The sequence below is a fragment of the Trichoderma ghanense genome (assembly GCF_004382785.1).
Source record: "Trichoderma ghanense strain CCMA-1212 chromosome Unknown scaffold_4, whole genome shotgun sequence".
Classification (NCBI taxonomy): domain Eukaryota; kingdom Fungi; phylum Ascomycota; class Sordariomycetes; order Hypocreales; family Hypocreaceae; genus Trichoderma; species Trichoderma ghanense.
The window spans coordinates 106,504-122,494 of NW_027395667.1; the positions used below are offsets into that span (position 1 = coordinate 106,504).

At 55.0% G+C, this 15,991-nt stretch overlaps 6 protein-coding genes across 6 annotated transcripts; 4 read left to right on the forward strand and 2 right to left on the reverse strand.

The window, feature by feature from the left end:
* Positions 1-261: 261 nt before the first annotated feature.
* On the forward strand, positions 262-2,046 carry CCMA1212_004201 (uncharacterized protein; the record flags this gene model as incomplete). Its single annotated transcript, XM_073701517.1, has 2 exons — positions 262-666; positions 850-2,046. 2 exons carry the CDS (start codon positions 262-264, stop codon positions 2,044-2,046), a joined length of 1,602 nt encoding a protein of 533 aa, XP_073559911.1.
* A 936-nt stretch (positions 2,047-2,982) lies between these two features.
* Positions 2,983-3,837, reverse strand: CCMA1212_004202 (uncharacterized protein; the record flags this gene model as incomplete). Its single annotated transcript, XM_073701518.1, has 1 exon — positions 2,983-3,837. The coding sequence occupies one exon, from the start codon at positions 3,835-3,837 to the stop codon at positions 2,983-2,985; it is 855 nt and encodes a 284-aa protein (XP_073559908.1).
* Positions 3,838-5,118: 1,281 nt separating this feature from the next.
* Positions 5,119-5,391, forward strand: CCMA1212_004203 (uncharacterized protein; the record flags this gene model as incomplete). Its single annotated transcript, XM_073701519.1, has 1 exon — positions 5,119-5,391. One exon carries the CDS (start codon positions 5,119-5,121, stop codon positions 5,389-5,391), a length of 273 nt encoding a protein of 90 aa, XP_073559909.1.
* Positions 5,392-6,005: 614 nt separating this feature from the next.
* Positions 6,006-6,317, reverse strand: CCMA1212_004204 (uncharacterized protein; the record flags this gene model as incomplete). Its single annotated transcript, XM_073701520.1, has 1 exon — positions 6,006-6,317. The coding sequence occupies one exon, from the start codon at positions 6,315-6,317 to the stop codon at positions 6,006-6,008; it is 312 nt and encodes a 103-aa protein (XP_073559914.1).
* Positions 6,318-6,524: 207 nt separating this feature from the next.
* CCMA1212_004205 (ARS-binding protein 2) lies at positions 6,525-8,789 on the forward strand (the record flags this gene model as incomplete). Its single annotated transcript, XM_073701521.1, has 2 exons — positions 6,525-6,905; positions 7,044-8,789. 2 exons carry the CDS (start codon positions 6,525-6,527, stop codon positions 8,787-8,789), a joined length of 2,127 nt encoding a protein of 708 aa, XP_073559915.1.
* A 3,409-nt stretch (positions 8,790-12,198) lies between these two features.
* On the forward strand, positions 12,199-14,537 carry CCMA1212_004206 (Putative metabolite transport protein YfiG; the record flags this gene model as incomplete). Its single annotated transcript, XM_073701522.1, has 4 exons — positions 12,199-12,242; positions 12,325-12,420; positions 12,593-13,176; positions 13,279-14,537. 4 exons carry the CDS (start codon positions 12,199-12,201, stop codon positions 14,535-14,537), a joined length of 1,983 nt encoding a protein of 660 aa, XP_073559912.1.
* Between the last annotated feature and the right edge of the window lie 1,454 nt (positions 14,538-15,991).

Consider the following 15,991-nt stretch of genomic DNA (forward strand, 5'->3'; position numbering starts at 1 on the left):
TGCTTCTGCTGCTGGCGATTCTCGACTCGAGCTGCTCGTTTTCCGCTCTGGAATTCCAGAATTACCGCCGTCTTGCTGCTTATCACAGCGTCTTGTTTCTGTTACGACGCCGAAAATCCAAGCTCGCTCTTAGCCGACGACGACCCGTTTCTACCTCTCTTGCACTCTTTGTCTCTCCCTCTCTCCCTCCCACTCTCTCACGCACACACTTTCGACACTCAGTATCACCATCTCTACCTCCTCACCTCTGCACCCCGCACAATGGAGGCGAGCGAGGGAATCGCCTCCGCCGTGGGCGTCAAGATGGACCGCCCTTCGCCAGCCCCAGCCTCGCAGTCCAAGCGTGACCGCAAGCGCCAGGTCCTCGTCGAGCGCCTCTCCACCATGTCCGACAAGATGCAGCGCGACCGGGACCTGACGTACCGCGACCAGCTGTCCAAGATCCAGTACGAGGTCGGCCTCGTCCAGCGCTTCGACCCCTACGCCGTCAACGCCCTCGAAAAGGCCGACGAGCTGCTGCGCGAGTACAGGCAGGCCCAGGGGCCGCCGGTCCTGGCCGACGGCGCCCGCAGCCTCGTCGACATGGCGGGCATCCGCTTCCCCGAGTTTATGGACGAGGTTGAGGATCTCATTGAGGTCCGCGACTTCCAGCTGGTGCAGTCCAAGGTGAGTTGGACATGATGCCACGCCCGTGCAGCTCTCCCCGGGTGGAGTGAGAGGGAGCAACACCACTTTGTTCTCTAAGCCCATCCTCTCCAGCTCTCCCCCTCTTCTCTTCGCTCCCTCTCTACTTCTCCTGATCCTTGATTCATCATGGCACACCAATGCTAATCTATATGTCCAAACCAGAACGAGTACGAACGCAAGGTCCAGGAATACAAAAACACGCACGCGTACAAGGTCGAGACGGCCAAGCGGGAGCACCGAGCCCTGACGGAGACGCTCCGCGACCGGCTCATCAACAGCCTCACACAGAAGAAGAACCGGCTCAACCGCGAAAAGGAAGTGCTCGAGATCAACGACTCGAGCGCCCTGCTGCTCAATCCCAGCCAATTCAGCCTCACCAACCCGGCCAGCCCCGGCGGCGCCCACGGCAAGCGGGCGACTCGCCTGCGCAAGGATGCCGAGGAGCTCCAGGTCTTCGCCGACGGCAAGAAGCGCAAGCGCAACCCGGGCGAGGACGACGGCTCGCCGGCGCCGTCGCGACGGGCCCTCGACCCCAACAGCACCACGCCCCTGTGGCAGTCGGAAAAGGCCCGCGCCGCCGCCAAGCAGAACGGCCCCGTGTACAGCATCGACAAGCTCTTCACGGACAAGGAGCTGTCGCTCCACTACAACTCGGCCGCCCTGGCCGCCCACCAGTACGTCCTGCGCAACCGCGTCAACGGCAGCGAGTCGCGCGACGGCAGCATCCCCAGCAATGCCGAGAGCAACGACGCCGACAAGGACGACGCCGAGTCGCAGCCGTCGGCCGCGCCCATGATGGAGCGCCAGGTCTCGCACGCCACCCGCAGCACCCGGGGCGGCGCGAGCCAAAACTTCCTCGACGACAAGATCCTGGGCATCGAGGGCATCGCCAACTTTGAGCTGCCCGCCAACCTGGACCTGATGCACGCCCAGGAGCCGCCCAAGATGCCGCCCCCGGTGCCCCAGCAGTACCTCAAGCCCTACCCGCGGTCCTCGGACCAGAACTTCCCCGTGCCGCTGTCGCAGGACGACATCTCGTCCGACCTGTCCGTCATGAGCTTCTTCAAGCAGTACGACCAGACGCACAAGCCCGGCGCCCACCTGGATGCGCCCAGCGGCCTGCGCAAGGTCCTCGAGGCCGTGGCCGTGCCGTACCACCAGAGCCGCTACGTTGCCTTTACCAGCGCCGCCCGCGAGGACCCGGAGCACCTCCGCGACGTCCTCGGCATCCCCCTGAGCAACCTGCGCGACCAGTCCAGCCCCGTCGCGATGAGCCGGCAGAACAGCGGGCAGGGCGGCGTCCCCATGAGCCGTCAGGGCACCACCGGCAGCGCCCGCGGCAAGGGTCGCCGAGGCTGAATGAAGCATGCAGATCTCTCTGACTGATCTCATTGGCGCTTGATTGATATGGCCTGCATACTGTCTTTGGCAGGCGGGCGAAAACCCAAAAGTCACTTTTGGAATGGCACACGGAAACGGAAATGAATGACCAACAGAACATGTGCATTTCACGGCATGGCGAGGCGACGGCTGGCGTCCAGGGGTTTCTCTTTTTTTTACCAATGTTCTTTTTATACCTCGACTCTACTATATCCTGTCCGCTGGAATGGAAAAGCAAGAGAGGAGCTCTCTCTCTCTCCCCTCTTCCCCTCCGTTTCTCTCTTACAACGCTCCTCATATCTACAAGGGATTCAGTTTCTTGCTGCCGACATCAAGATTCCCTTCTGTCTTTTGTTTCCTTTTGGTCCTCTGCGGCTTGCTAGTCCCCACAAGGAAGGACTGCTTAGGGTTTGAAGGAGGGAATGATATCCGACTTTTCTTTTCTTTTTTGTTCTCCTGCTCTATTCTCGAGGCTCCTCATTACATACACGATGATTTCAGTCTTTGTCTCTTTTTGTTGTTTCCTTTTTCCGTATGGTAGCAAGGGGGCATGGGATCGGGTCAGTCTGTGGCCTGCTGTATCTACACAGTGATGCTTAGACCAGCTGGTGATTGATTGAGGCGGACTGAAGTACGGGCCGCTCCTTGATCTTCTCTCCTTTTCCTTTCTTGTCTATTGGTTTGTTTTGCTTGCCTTTTGGTCAACCGGTGGATCTCGTTTGAGGTTGATGGCAGACATTCAGATATGAGGGTAGTTTGGTAGACACCAGGAGGGTGAATAAAGCAGAATGAGCGTCTGATATTACTTATCCGCAGTCTCGTCTTCTACGTGCAAAACGCTAATATATCCAACCCAGACAAACCATCTAGCAAAACACCATCTACATGCAAACTCATATCCCCTAAGCGGTTCCTCTAGTTGCCGAAAACCAAGGCCCTCACCTCAATGCTCTCCCTCCCCTCAGCATCCTCCCTCGTCCTCGGATCCTGAAAAGCAGTATGCGGCACCCTGCCCCCGATCTTGGACCCCGGCTTGAGCGACTCGCTATCAAAGCACTCAATCAACAACCTCTCGTCCCCGGTCATGCCACTCGCGTAATACCACTTCTGGCCAGGGTTATAGTTGATCGCCGCCGTCTCGCCAATGTATCCATCCGAGTAGCGGTGCGAAATGGGGATCACGTCCTTTTCCTCAAGAGTGGACGTCGACGCCACGGCGAGAGGGTTCGCCTCCACAGGGCCCTTGTTCAGCGGCCGCCAGACGTTGACGATGCGATAGCGCTTGTTCCGCAAGAGGTCGTCCGCCTCGTCGGGAAAGTATCGCCTCACGCGCTTCTCGACAGAGGCAGCCGTCTGGTCGATGTGCACGCGCAGGACAGGAGCGCGGGGAGCATCCGGGTTGGACCGCCGAATGGTATGGTCGAAGATGTAAATCTTGTCCGCGCCGGGAATCTGTTCGAGCAGCAGCTGTTCTACCTCGGGGTAGTAGTTCTTCTTGATGGATTCGTCGTCCACAAAGTCCTTTTCTGCGGAGGGGGGAAGGTTTTGGACAAGCTGGAAGGCGTCGCGGTCGAGGGTGAAGTCGGCCTCGCGGCCGCGGATGTCGTGGATGACGACGTCGTGGAAGTCGTCGCCGTAGTTGCGGCGCGGGAGGTCCGCGGGGTGGTCGTCGCCGACGAGGTTGTAGGGCGCAGAGCCGTCGGCGGGGGCGGTGTAGTAGTTGAGGGTGGCGGTGACGTCGCCGCGGGGGACGCTGGAGATGACGGCCATGTTTATTTGCGAAAGGCTCAGAAGGTGGTGATGCCGAGAGCAATGGTGATGATGGTGATGGTGATGGTGATGGTGATGGTGTTTTGGTGTGTAAGTGGCGAGGGGTTCAGTGATACAGCTTGGAGAATAGGAAGGTTGTACGCCGACGGCAACGCTGACGTTCAATGCAATTGAATTGAAAATAATCCGAATAAAAACATCCAGCTTCCCATCAGGTCTTATATACTCGTCGCCGTCACTCCTAAGCAGCTCGATTTCAAATCCACCTGCCCCCCCAAAGATACCGAACCCCCAAGATTTCCCCCCCTCCAACCATCTAGAACGCTGACCATGTCGCCCTTTGGCCGCAAGCACGTCACGCCCGGGCTCAGCCATTCGCTGGACGCCATTTGTAAGGCGTGTTGGCTTACTAAAGCGAGATGCCGAAAAGGAACACTCAAGAAAGCACCATCTTGACCTTATGATGCCATATCACTCCCAAGTGCCGGATTTAGCCGCTTTCCTTCTGTTCCCTGCTGAAAGTGTCATGGTGTATATGTAAGCAGATGGAGAGGACGAAAAGACGTGATTGGTGGAACGATCTCGTAATGTTTTCTGGAGAGAATTACTAGTACATAGAAGGAAATGCCTGTATAGTGGGCTTTGCCTCGGGATCTGGTTGGAAGATGCTGCGGGAGATTTCACTTAGTTTTGGGAAACGTTCTCCTTACTGTATTTGGCGGTAGATGCAGCTTTTAGGTCGAGGGTCTAGATCTTGGCTGTTTGAAATTGCAGCAAGGTTTTGCCAGCTAAGAAAAGCTCATGGAGCCTTTTTTTTTCTTGTGTTCCTTCCCCACGCTCTGAATGCTCCTCGTAATGTCTCTTTGTTTCTCGTTTTTTTGCCGACTGAAACCGAGACGAGGGTTTGTCTGGTGTTAAAGGGACCGAAAACTGCTTGTCCATCTTGATTTCCATGTTCTCCCATGCCGGCCTCCTGGTTCTTAGGGTATCTTGTGTCCGACATACAGTAAGCGAGATCCGAGCTGGATTCATCTCAGGGCTGGATTTGCACTAGCAGTTCAGCAGCAGTCAGGCGGGAGAGAATCTCGTCTGAGCGAAGTGCGTCATCCTCATGCTTGCAATCGATAACAACTGCTTTTCTTCAATATCCATTTTTCTCTGCATGTTCGTTGCCCTTCATTTTCCATCTCGGGTTGTGCCATGGAAGTCGTACGCAAGCTCGCATCAACATCCGCCCTCCTGCATTCTAACGCCGAAAGGAAAACAAGACCCTGACCAGAGATGACCAAGAAAAGGAGAACAAGCTCCTCCTTCAAGAAAATATCTGCCCTCCTATTGGCCGCGGCGGGCGGGATGTTGTGCATGGCCCTCGAGGCGGATTCTCCAGTCGCCCTGCGGCCGTTGATTGGTCCACGGCAACCATCTGCCAAGGGGGGCGTCTTGCAACGCGTTCAGCCGTTCATCCACCTCGAGGAGATTGGAAAATTGAAGGGCTCCTTCCAATGGCCCGAAGGATCAGATGCCGAGAGAGACAAAATTGCTGCTGCACGCTGACTGTGTACACTAGGTAGGTAGTACTGAGCAGGAAGTGCGGCTTGTCCCCATCTCTGACCGATAGATGGATGTGGGTTTAATTATGGCAACGTGCGTAGGAGAGTGCTCGCACGCGGCATGATATGAAGGAACGACCTCGAGGATACGCCCATCTCATTCTGCTTGATCTGGGTAGGAATCTATAACAACATTTTTAGCAGGTTAGTAAAATGCGTGGTATTGCGGTACATGTGCCAGCTTATCCATACACTCATATGAACCCACATGCAAACACATATGCAGACGCAGACGCATGTGCATTAGGCATGCCTAGTCCCCGTGTTAGGTGCATACCTTACCCGCCTCAAGGGGACAGAGTAAGGTGATAAAGTTAGTGATGATTACGCCCATCTCAGGCAATTAGCTTACATTCGATTCTCATCAAAGTGAGTCCGTACTCTACGAACAAACTGCGATTTCTCCTCCCAAGACACAGCATCAATAACAATGGATCGCGTCCCTGGCTCTCCAGCTGTGCCATCACCAGCACCAGACCCCAGCGCGGCATGTGCGACGTGCAAACCCGCGCACTGTCTGCCGTCCTGCCGGAGCCGCTGCGCCAATGGATTCAGCCACTAGCCTGCTCTTGAGCCACGCTCCTCGCCTCGAAACGTCATGTTTGCTGCTTCAACCTCGACTCTGCCTCTGCTCCTGATTCGAACCGCCCGAAGCCCAGCGCAGCCGCCCGCCTCCAGTGACGCTGCCCGAGCACTGACCGCCTCCTGCGTGCCCTCGCTGCCTCGCCGTGCCTGGCGCTGATGCGTCGCTCTCGGGAAGCTGCACCATGTCATAGCGCCCTGCCCATCGTCAAGTAGCGACTTGCGGGCGCGTCTGAACGAGAACCAAACGCCAGAAACGCGGAAACCAGAGAGAGGGCGACAAAGCATCGAGAAGGACGGCGAGGACGAGAGACAGAGAGAGGCCGAGAACAGCGGGAGAGGGAGCGAGCGGGAGAGAGAGAGAGAGAGAGAGAGAGGCGCAGAGGCGTCGTGGCAGAGTCACCCTCCCCCCCCTCCAGCGCCAGCGCCAGCAAGACATGACATGAAGGCCCAGCACCACGTCTGCCAACCGCAACCGCAACCGCATCTGCAACAATGTCCTCTCCGCAAGCCGTGGCGACACAGACCAGCCTGGCCGTCTCCAACCCGCGCCCATTGGCCGCCCGGCCCGCCCTGCCCGACCGCAACGTGACGCCCGACACCATCGAGGACGCCTACGTGCGCTTCATCTTCTACTGCAATCCCGCCCTGCCCCTTGATGCCGACACCGACAGCCTGCGCGAGGCCTTTGCGAACCCGCCCCGGAGCGGAGGCAAGAGCTTCAGCCCCTTTCTCATCTTCGACCTGGTCCAGCGCTTCTACCGCAAGGAGATCAAGACGTGGACCGAGCTGACCACCCGCCTGGGCGTCGAGCCGCCGGACCTGTCCAAGGACGAGAGCGCCCAAAAGGTCGCCCAGTATGGCGTCCGCTTAAAGGTATGTGTGGTGCTGGCTGCCGGCTTGTGCGCCCTTGCTCTCTTACCCTCTCCCCCCCTCCTTCTGCTACTTGTCGTCATTCTCTAGGCATCGACGGGGAGAAGCATCCTGGGAGAATTGGTTGCTGACATGTTGTAGAAATGGATGAACTCGATGCACGTCAAGGCCTTTTTCGAATACCTCATGGACATCACCAACGACTACTGGACCAATGTTCCAGACGACCCAAACCCCACCAGCCAGCCCGTCCGTGATGGCGTTGCCATCGAGGACGACATGGCCCTGAGGGCCCTTTTGCCTCACATCCGCCCCAAGAGAGGCCGCAAGAGGCCAGAGGCCGACGACGGCGCGGGCTCTCCAGTGACCCAGCGGCAGCGCCTGTCGCCCCCGTCGGCAGTCGATGCTCCTCGGGCGTCGTGGTCGGCTCATCCAGATGCCCGAGCCCAGGGCATGCCGATGGACTCGCTGAGGCCCGGCGTCGCGGCCGCTTGGGGCCTCGGCGACGCTGTGCACACTCCGCTGTCCCGATATCCCAACTCCGCCATCACACCCTCCACTGGTAGAAGCTCCTTTTGGGACGACGCTCTGGAGCCCCGATCCGCCATCACACCCTCCAAACCAAAGCTTTCTACCCACAGGCGAGGGCCGAAGAACGTATCTTCGGCGTGGAAGCCTGGGGGAGGCGACAGCAGCTCCAAACCAAGGGGAAGACCCCCCATCAACCGCACACCCGCAGAGCCTTCGCCCCCTAACCCTCCGCCCATGACATCGTGGGCCCCGACCCCGGATAGCAACCCGTCTGATCCTCCCCTGGCAGCCGTGTCCAAAGAACCCATGCCATTGGCCCCCGACGCAGCCCAGATGCACCCGCAGATTCGCAACCAGGTCGTTGCCGCTCGCGCAGATCCGGTCGCGTCCATGCAGGCGGCTCAGGTGCGGGTGCAGCCACAGCCTCCGGCACAGGTTCAGATCATCCCGCCCCCTGCATCGTCTTCCAACCTCGGCGTGGCCGGCATGGGCATCAACCCGCTCGACGGCACCAGACCTGCCCGGCCCAGCATTTCCCTGCAGGTCCCCGAGCGGCAGGGAGGCACAGTCCGGTTGGCAACGCCGCCGCTGCCGCCGTCCATGGTGTCGGTCAATGGCCTCCCGGCGAACGAAGCTCCGGCGCTTCAAGGAGTCCCTAACCAGGGACTGCCCGCGCCGCAGGCCAATGGGTGGGATCCGTTCTCGCAGCCGCCGACAGCAGGAGTGTACGAGACCAACACCGTTCCAACTTCTGCTGGAGCCAGCCAGGCAGGCTCGACGTCCAGGGAGGTGCCTCGCTATTTCTTCGAGGGCCTAGAGGACCGGACCAACGTGGACGGACTGATATCCTACTTTACCCATGTGCTGCACAACTCGGACTGGGTCGACCCCGAGGGCAACCAACAGGAGATTGCCGGCATGGACGAGTGCACCGCCATGGTCAATGCGACGGTGGAGCACATGTACAGGAATGCAGAGTCGTCCCAGGCGTTTCTGATCAACCTGGCAGCGCTATGCGGCGCAAAGATGCTCATGACGAACCGGCCGAGGTGCTACCGGGTCGAGACGTCGGAGGGCGTCTACACCTACTACTTTGACTGGCAGTACCGCTTCGGCCACCTCAAGGGGCAGTTTACCATGACGCACAGCGTGCCGGTGACCATGTGGAAGAAGCCGAGCGCGAGAGAGGCTGCCGAGGCGTCGCAGCCAGGCGGTCCTTCGACGGGGGAGAATCTGACGACTGAGCAGTGGCAGGTCAAGTACGGCGCGCTGATGGACGAGCTGGAGAAGCGCGATCAGGAGCTGTTCAAGATGCAGAACATTGTGATGGCTTCGATGAGGAGGGATGGCGGTTGAAGGTCACGATACCCATTTGCTTGACCTGACCTTGTTCTTGATTTTTGGGCCATCTCTATCACCTTCTCTTGGGCCTTGACTCTTATGATTGCATGACCGTATCTTGGCCAATGATCTTCTTCTTCACCCTTGATGATCTTTCCATCTTCTTACTCTTTCTATTCATCTTGTCTTCTTCTTCTGCTATGTCTTCTTTTTTCTTTTTTCTTTTTTCTTTCTTTCTTTTTTTCTTTTTTTTTTTTTTTTTTTTTTTTTTTTTTTTTTTTTTTTTTTTTTTGTCATTTTCTGACTGTCTCTGGCCTTCTTCTGGCCCTTTCTCCTCATTTTTCGCTCATAATCTTTGTTGCATTCCATTTCATACTTCCCCATTCGGCGAGACATGCAGGCGCCCTTTCAGCATGGAACGGCAGTGGAGGAAACGGAAATTCAGGCGGGCAATGAGGATTTCTTTGGGTTGCATACAATACACGGGGACACGCACAATCGGCGATGGGGCGCGGGAGGGAAAGGGGAAAGCTCTCACCACGCAATGATGATCCACGTCTATCAGCCGGGGCCTTGCACCCGACTCGCAGAGGGGGAACGCGTTGGTCAGTTTCTTGCATTTTGGGGCGTTGTGACCGCGAGTCTCTGTTTGGTCATGTTTTGAACTCGATACCTATTTACCCTTTGTATTAGGTAGCATCACGGTGCTCTTGGGATCTGGGTAGAATGGCTGCCGGTATTGGTGGCTGGCAATGAGAGAGGGCTTCCTGCAAGCCGGGTTGCATATTGTGTGACTTCTGTCGATGGCTCGCAGTTCTTGTGGTTTGGCTGGAATGTGACGAAGAGCGTGTTTGTTACCCCTTTACGATGTATGTGCTTTATGCGGTATGCGAGAAGTTGAGGCTGTTGGTTTGGCTCTCGGGTACCTGCTGCTCGAGTCTGTGTGACTGGTGGCAGGACTCCTTTGGACACGGCCCGTTGAAGTGTGCCCTTTGAGAGCTTAGTATATTTGAAGGCTGTTGCTTCTTTGTGCTGCTGGTGATTATGGCAGCGGTACTCAGAAATTGGTTCGACAGCGAGAGGTCCAACAGCATGTAAGAATTCACAAAGGAGGCATCTACGCTACCTTTATACGGAAGGGCATGGCCAAGCTATATACGCAGGAAACAATTGGGATTAAATCATGCCTTCCGAAAGAGCCCCAACGGAAAGTTCGTTTACGCCCTGGGTTAAAAGTTCCCGCAGCATGTTTGAATCTGACGCGAGGTAAGGGTTGAATGTGTGAAAGTAGGCACATGTAAGGCATGTACATACATGGTATTTAGGTCTGTCATCGCAAACGGGAGTTTGTCAGATATTAGCCCTTTTTTTTGGATGGAGGCTTGGTTGCGGTGCTTGGAATTTAGGTCAGGTTAATGAGGTACTTGGAGTGTGATTTGATTGGGTTGTATGTTTCGTTGATGCGTACTGTGACTGCGTATTTTTGTTGATTGTTCACAGGTTGTTGTTTGGGGGGGGAATTGGATGAGGGTCGATGGAATGTGCATTGTTTGCTGTGATGCTTCGTTCTCTGGGTGAGGTGGGTAACGATGAATATACAATACAGTAGTTGTAATGCTGAGTGGGAGATGAGGGGACGCGACAGAGAGTACCTTGAGAGAACGAGACACCGTTTCAGCCTCTCTACCTCTCAAGTTCAGCGATCAGGAACTATTGCCGATGACCGTCAAGCTACACAGATACTGTAGTTGTGCAATTGCAATGGCTTGCAGTAGGCATTCTTCACAAACCTTGTCAAGCCAGGTCAGAAAATTGCCCTGAAAAAAAAAAAAAAAAAAAAAAAAAAAAAAAAAAAAAAAAAAAAAAAAAAAAAAAAAAAAAAAAAAAAAAAAAAAAAAAAAAAAAAAAAAAAAAAAAAAAAAAAAAAAAAAAAAAAAAAAAAAAAAAAAAAAAAAAAAAAAAAAAAAAAAAAAAAAAAAAAAAAAAAAAAAAAAAAAAAAAAAAAAAAAAAAAAAAAAAAAAAAAAAAAAAAAAAAAAAAAAAAAAAAAAAAAAAAAAAAAAAAAAAAAAAAAAAAAAAAAAAAAAAAAAAAAAAAAAAAAAAAAAAAAAAAAAAAAAAAAAAAAAAAAAAAAAAAAAAAAAAAAAAAAAAAAAAAANTTCTTTTTTTTTTTTCCGGGGACGCCGAAACGCCTCTTTTTGCCTGCCGCATTCCTCTCAACTTCTCATAAGCGACTTACAGCAAGAAGCAGGATACAATTCGGTGTAGAGACGGAAAACAAGGAGAGGATTTTATCAACCAAGCTGCAGATGAATGGCAGCAGCAGCAAACAGATCCAACAGAATCCTGGGGGCCGAAAATAAAAAAGCAACAACAGAATCCTCCTCATCCATCCCAAGCCTCGCGCATCCCTGCTAGCGGCAAGCAAACCGGATCCCATCCATCCCACTTTGTCTCCCCCCCAAATGCTTCCAGCCTTCCAGCCCTCTTCCCCCAGCCTGGGGGCCGTGTGCCTTTCTTTGTCTGCTACTAGTTCATGTCAACTTGCAGCTCACTAAAAAAAAGCCTGGCACCGAAGGCAAAGCCTCACAGTGCGTCACGCTCTTTCGTTCCGCATTTTCCTTTTTTCTTCTTCGCCTCATACCTTGGTACAGCTGCTTTGGTCGCTCTGGCGCCACTGCGTTTTGAGTTGGCTTGGATCTGAACCTCGCAGAAGCAAATCTTTGCATTTCCACATCTTGAAGCCATTCACAGCGAGGGTGTCTGCCAATTCCATCGTTTCTCCTGCTGCATTTGCCAATTCCCGTCGCAATTCATCACTGTACGGCCACTATCCCCGTACTATTGCTCGCTCCACCGGCTCGCTGCTGCTTCTCCACGCCTCCAGACCAGGAGCCAAGTCCAAGGCCAAAGAACAGGCGGACCAAACAAGCCGGCGCTTTTTCTCTGTTCGAAGTTCCCGTTACGAGACGAGCTGTGCATGCTTCAGTCCATAGTCGTCGTACGCGCAACAAGAGTCGCCTTCGTCCGTGCCGACTAGTTCGCTGCACCGGCATTTCCCTTTCCCTTTTGTGCCTCTACCTATTCATCCCGCCTCTCTTCTCCCCATTCTTCCGCCATTTTCCCTCTCTCCTGCAGAAAAACCTCGCCTGGCATCCGAGTCCCCTTGAGCCCAAAGGACGATCCGGGCCGATTGCCATTCTGTCTGCCTGCACTACCACTCGGATCGACTCGCTACGACCGCACCTTATCACCATCCGCATCGCATCAGCCTCGCATCGTATCCGCTTCCGTCTCCGCCCTCTGCAACTCGCAAGAGCGAGAGATTTGCCAGAGGGGGGATCGGGGTCAAGGATCCCCACATCTTCTCCCTCTCTTCTCTGCGTGTCGTGACGCTTTCCCCGGATTTTTGCTGCTCGCCCGCCATGTCGTCAGCGTCGTCGCAGAGCCGGGTCGACGACATTACCATGTATGAACGACTCTTGACCACTCTCTGCTTCTTCTTCATTCACGACAACGCTTGAGCTGGATGCTGATTATTATCGTCGCAGAGCCTCCAACGAATACCATGTCTCGTCGTCCTTTTCGGCCGAGGCCGCACGCACAAAGTCGCAGTCTGTCAACTTCAATGCCAACACGGAAGCAAAGTGAGTCTCAGTCCCGTCTCTCCTCTTCCCTCTTCTCCGACTGTCTCGTGTCTTGCCCTATGTTGTCTCTCTCTCTCTCCACGTGGCATGAAACCTCCCCTCCATTTCTCTCCGGTCTACAAGAGCACACCATCTAATTGCCGATCTCTCTCCCCCTTTTCCCGTGTCTTAGAATCAAGAACCCACTCGTCGGCATCCCGCGACGCACGCTGCTGGCCGACGTCGACGACTTCTGCCGCCTCAAGAACCTCGAGGACCACCGCGACATCATCCGCAAGGGCGCGCTCGTCGCCCAGGACCCCACGGGCTACGAGGACATCACCGGCGCCGAGGCTCTGCGCCCGGACGAGATCGAGGCCCTGCGCAACGAGGTCCTGCACAAGTGGCGCGTTCCCTGGACGCTGCTGCTGACCGTCCTCACCTGCTCCATCGGCGCCGCCGTCCAGGGCTGGGACCAGACGGGCTCCAACGGCGCCAACCTCGACTTCCCGGCCGCCCTCGGCATCGCCTCCAAGAGCACCCGCGACAAGCTCATCGTCGGCCTCGTCAACGCCGCGCCCTACATTGGCACCTCCTTTGTCGGCTGCTGGCTGTCGGACCCCCTCAACAACCACTTTGGCCGCCGCGGCGCCATTTTTGTCGCGGCCAACTTCTGTCTGTGGCCAGTGCTGGCGAGCGCCTTTTGCAACACGTGGCAGCAGCTGTTGATATGCCGTCTGTTTATGGGCGTTGGCATGGGCGCAAAGGCATCCACTGGTGAGCCACCTTGATCTTAATCTCTAATTCTTTGACTGTCGTGTTTAAAAAGACGACTTGACTCAAGACTGCCTCTATCGAAACTGACCCAATTCGCGACAGTCCCCATCTTTGCTGCGGAAAACTCACCAGCTCCCATCCGAGGCGCCCTCGTCATGAGCTGGCAGCTGTGGAACGCCTTTGGCATCTTCCTCGGCACCTGCGCCAACCTCGCCGTTAGGGGCATCGGCGGCGAGGCCTGGCGGTACCAGCTGGGCTCGGCTTTCATCCCCGCCGTGCCGCTCGTCGCCCTCGTCTACTTTTGTCCCGAGTCGCCGCGATGGTACATCAAGAAGAACCGATACAGGGACGCCATGCGGTCTCTGCTCCGGCTGCGAAACAATCCCGTCCAGGCGGGCCGCGACATCTACTACATCCACGTCCAGCTCGAGGTCGAGGCCGAGTTCATCGGCTCCGGCAGCTACCTCCGTCGCTTCGTCGAGCTCTTCACCGTTCCCCGCGTCCGCCGCGCCACCCTGGCCGCCGGCGTGGTCATGCTTGCGCAGCAACTGTGCGGCATCAACATCATGGCCTTTTACTCGTCCACCGTCTTCCTAAACGCCGGAGCCAGCTCCCTGGGCGCGCTCCTCGCGTCATGGGGGTTCGGTCTGGTCAACTTCTTGTTCGCCTTCCCCGCCATATGGACGATTGACACCTTTGGCCGGCGGTCTCTGCTCCTCTTTACCTTTCCGCAGATGGCGTGGACGCTGCTGGCCGGTGGTCTCTGCACCCTGATTCCCGGACAGGACGGCCTGCATCTGGGCTTCGTTGCCCTCTTCATCTACCTCTTTGCCGCCTTTTACTCGCCCGGCGAGGGCCCCGTCCCGTTTACCTACTCGGCCGAGGTCTTTCCCCTGTCGCACCGCGAGGTGGGCATGGCCTTTGCGGTGGCCACGTGTTTCTTCTGGGCGGCCGTGCTGTCCATTACGTTCCCGCTGCTGCTCGACCGGCTGGGCGTCCTGGGCTCCTTTGAGCTGTACGCGGCCTTCAACGTCCTTGCCCTCGTCATGATCTTTTTGTGGCTGCCCGAGACGAAGCAGCGCACGCTGGAGGAGCTCGACTACATCTTTGCCGTGCCCACACGGGTATTCATGAAGTACCAGGTGACCAAGACGCTGCCGTGGTGGTGGAAGCGGTGGATCTTGATGCGCAAGGACGCGATGCTGGAGCCGCTGTATACGCTCGACGTGGCGGACCATGTCGACACGGACGACGGCGAGGACATGTTTGAGAACGACAAGGCCAAGGTCGAGCTCAAGGACATTGTTGGGTTTGTGCCGACGAGCGTGAATGCCAGGCCCTTGTCTTCGGAGGCGCCTTGAATCACGTCATCTTTTTTTGCCATTCTGGCATATTTTGATGACCTTTTTTTTCCATTTTCGATTGCGACGGCGTTTGATGGATGTGCGTTGAATTATCTTTGGGTACGATTAGCCGGCGTGCGATTTTCCCTTCACTTATGATACCACGGAAGGATGGTTGGGATGACTATTGGCGCATGTGGGAAGCGATACCCCAGACTATGTTTGGATCTATGGTTGATTTTATTAATACGTTTTTGTGTTGAATAGTCATGGTGTTTTTGTGAGGCCGAGCTTGGTATTGCGATGTTACGATTGCGGCGTGAAATTCCTTGGCATCTACGGACTCCCATCAACTTTACACTTTGCCAAATTACGCACTCACAGTCTGGAGCACTGCAAATAGGTTAACACTAAAGGGAATGGCTATCCAGCGCCCCAAGTTTATATATACAAGGACAGAAAGCTGCAGGAGATTCTCTATATTCTATCTACTTAGTAGTTATTAATAGCAGCTCCTACCAAGACTGGAAGAATGCAATAATAGTAGCAGAGAGTAGACTCTCTTATCTTATAATATTATCAGCAGTGGTAAAGATCATGAGGTTGCTGGGATGCTGGATAGCCAAGTCGGGGTGCTGGATAGCCGCTCCCGTACTAAACAGAGCAGCGTCTTCTAAGCTTTTGAACTGAGATAATTTTCGTCTTTTACAAATGCGTGGAACAGGGTAATAAATGTCTTGAGCCACCTACCACAGTCGCATGACCACGTACGCCCAGCAACGCACAGCAGCAGCAGCAGCAGCAGCTTCGCTTGGGGCCCCTATCAACGCATTTAGCGGGCATCAGGCTTGTAGCCATTCGCTTGGAGACAGACGGAGAGGGGAATTAAGAAAGAAGATCAGCACAGAGAGACAAACACGATACGCCTCGACAGTTCAGCTACGCTGAACCCTTCGCAATAAGGCACTGCACTTATTGTCTCGGGGTAAATGCACGTATGTAGTAGTATGTATTCGTTTTGCGGTCCCTACTAGGTAAGGTAAGGTAAGGTATTCTTTTGCAAACCGGCCGTTCGTTCAAGTTGACGTTTGTTTGCCCCAGACTGACATACTGGGGCCCCCGTATTCGAAGTTGCGCAATTGATCCGGAAAAAGCGGATTCCATTTGTTTTCAGCTCGCATGCACGGCGTTTTCGCAATGATATCATCACAAACCTGAACGCGACACATCACATTTTCATGTTCGCCCACGTTTTTCTTCTTCTTCTTCTTCTGTTTATCTCTCCCGCAAAATGAAACCTTACCTCGGTTCGGCAATCTCCCCTCCCGACTCGTTCGTTGCGTGTGTTATCTGCGGGGGGCGGGTGAGATAAATGGGAATATCCATTTCATCTGCAGCGAAAGTTGCTGTATTGAGGGTGGGATGTGCGGAGTTGTGTGTGTGCGTGATGATGACGGGGGTTTGCTTTTTTT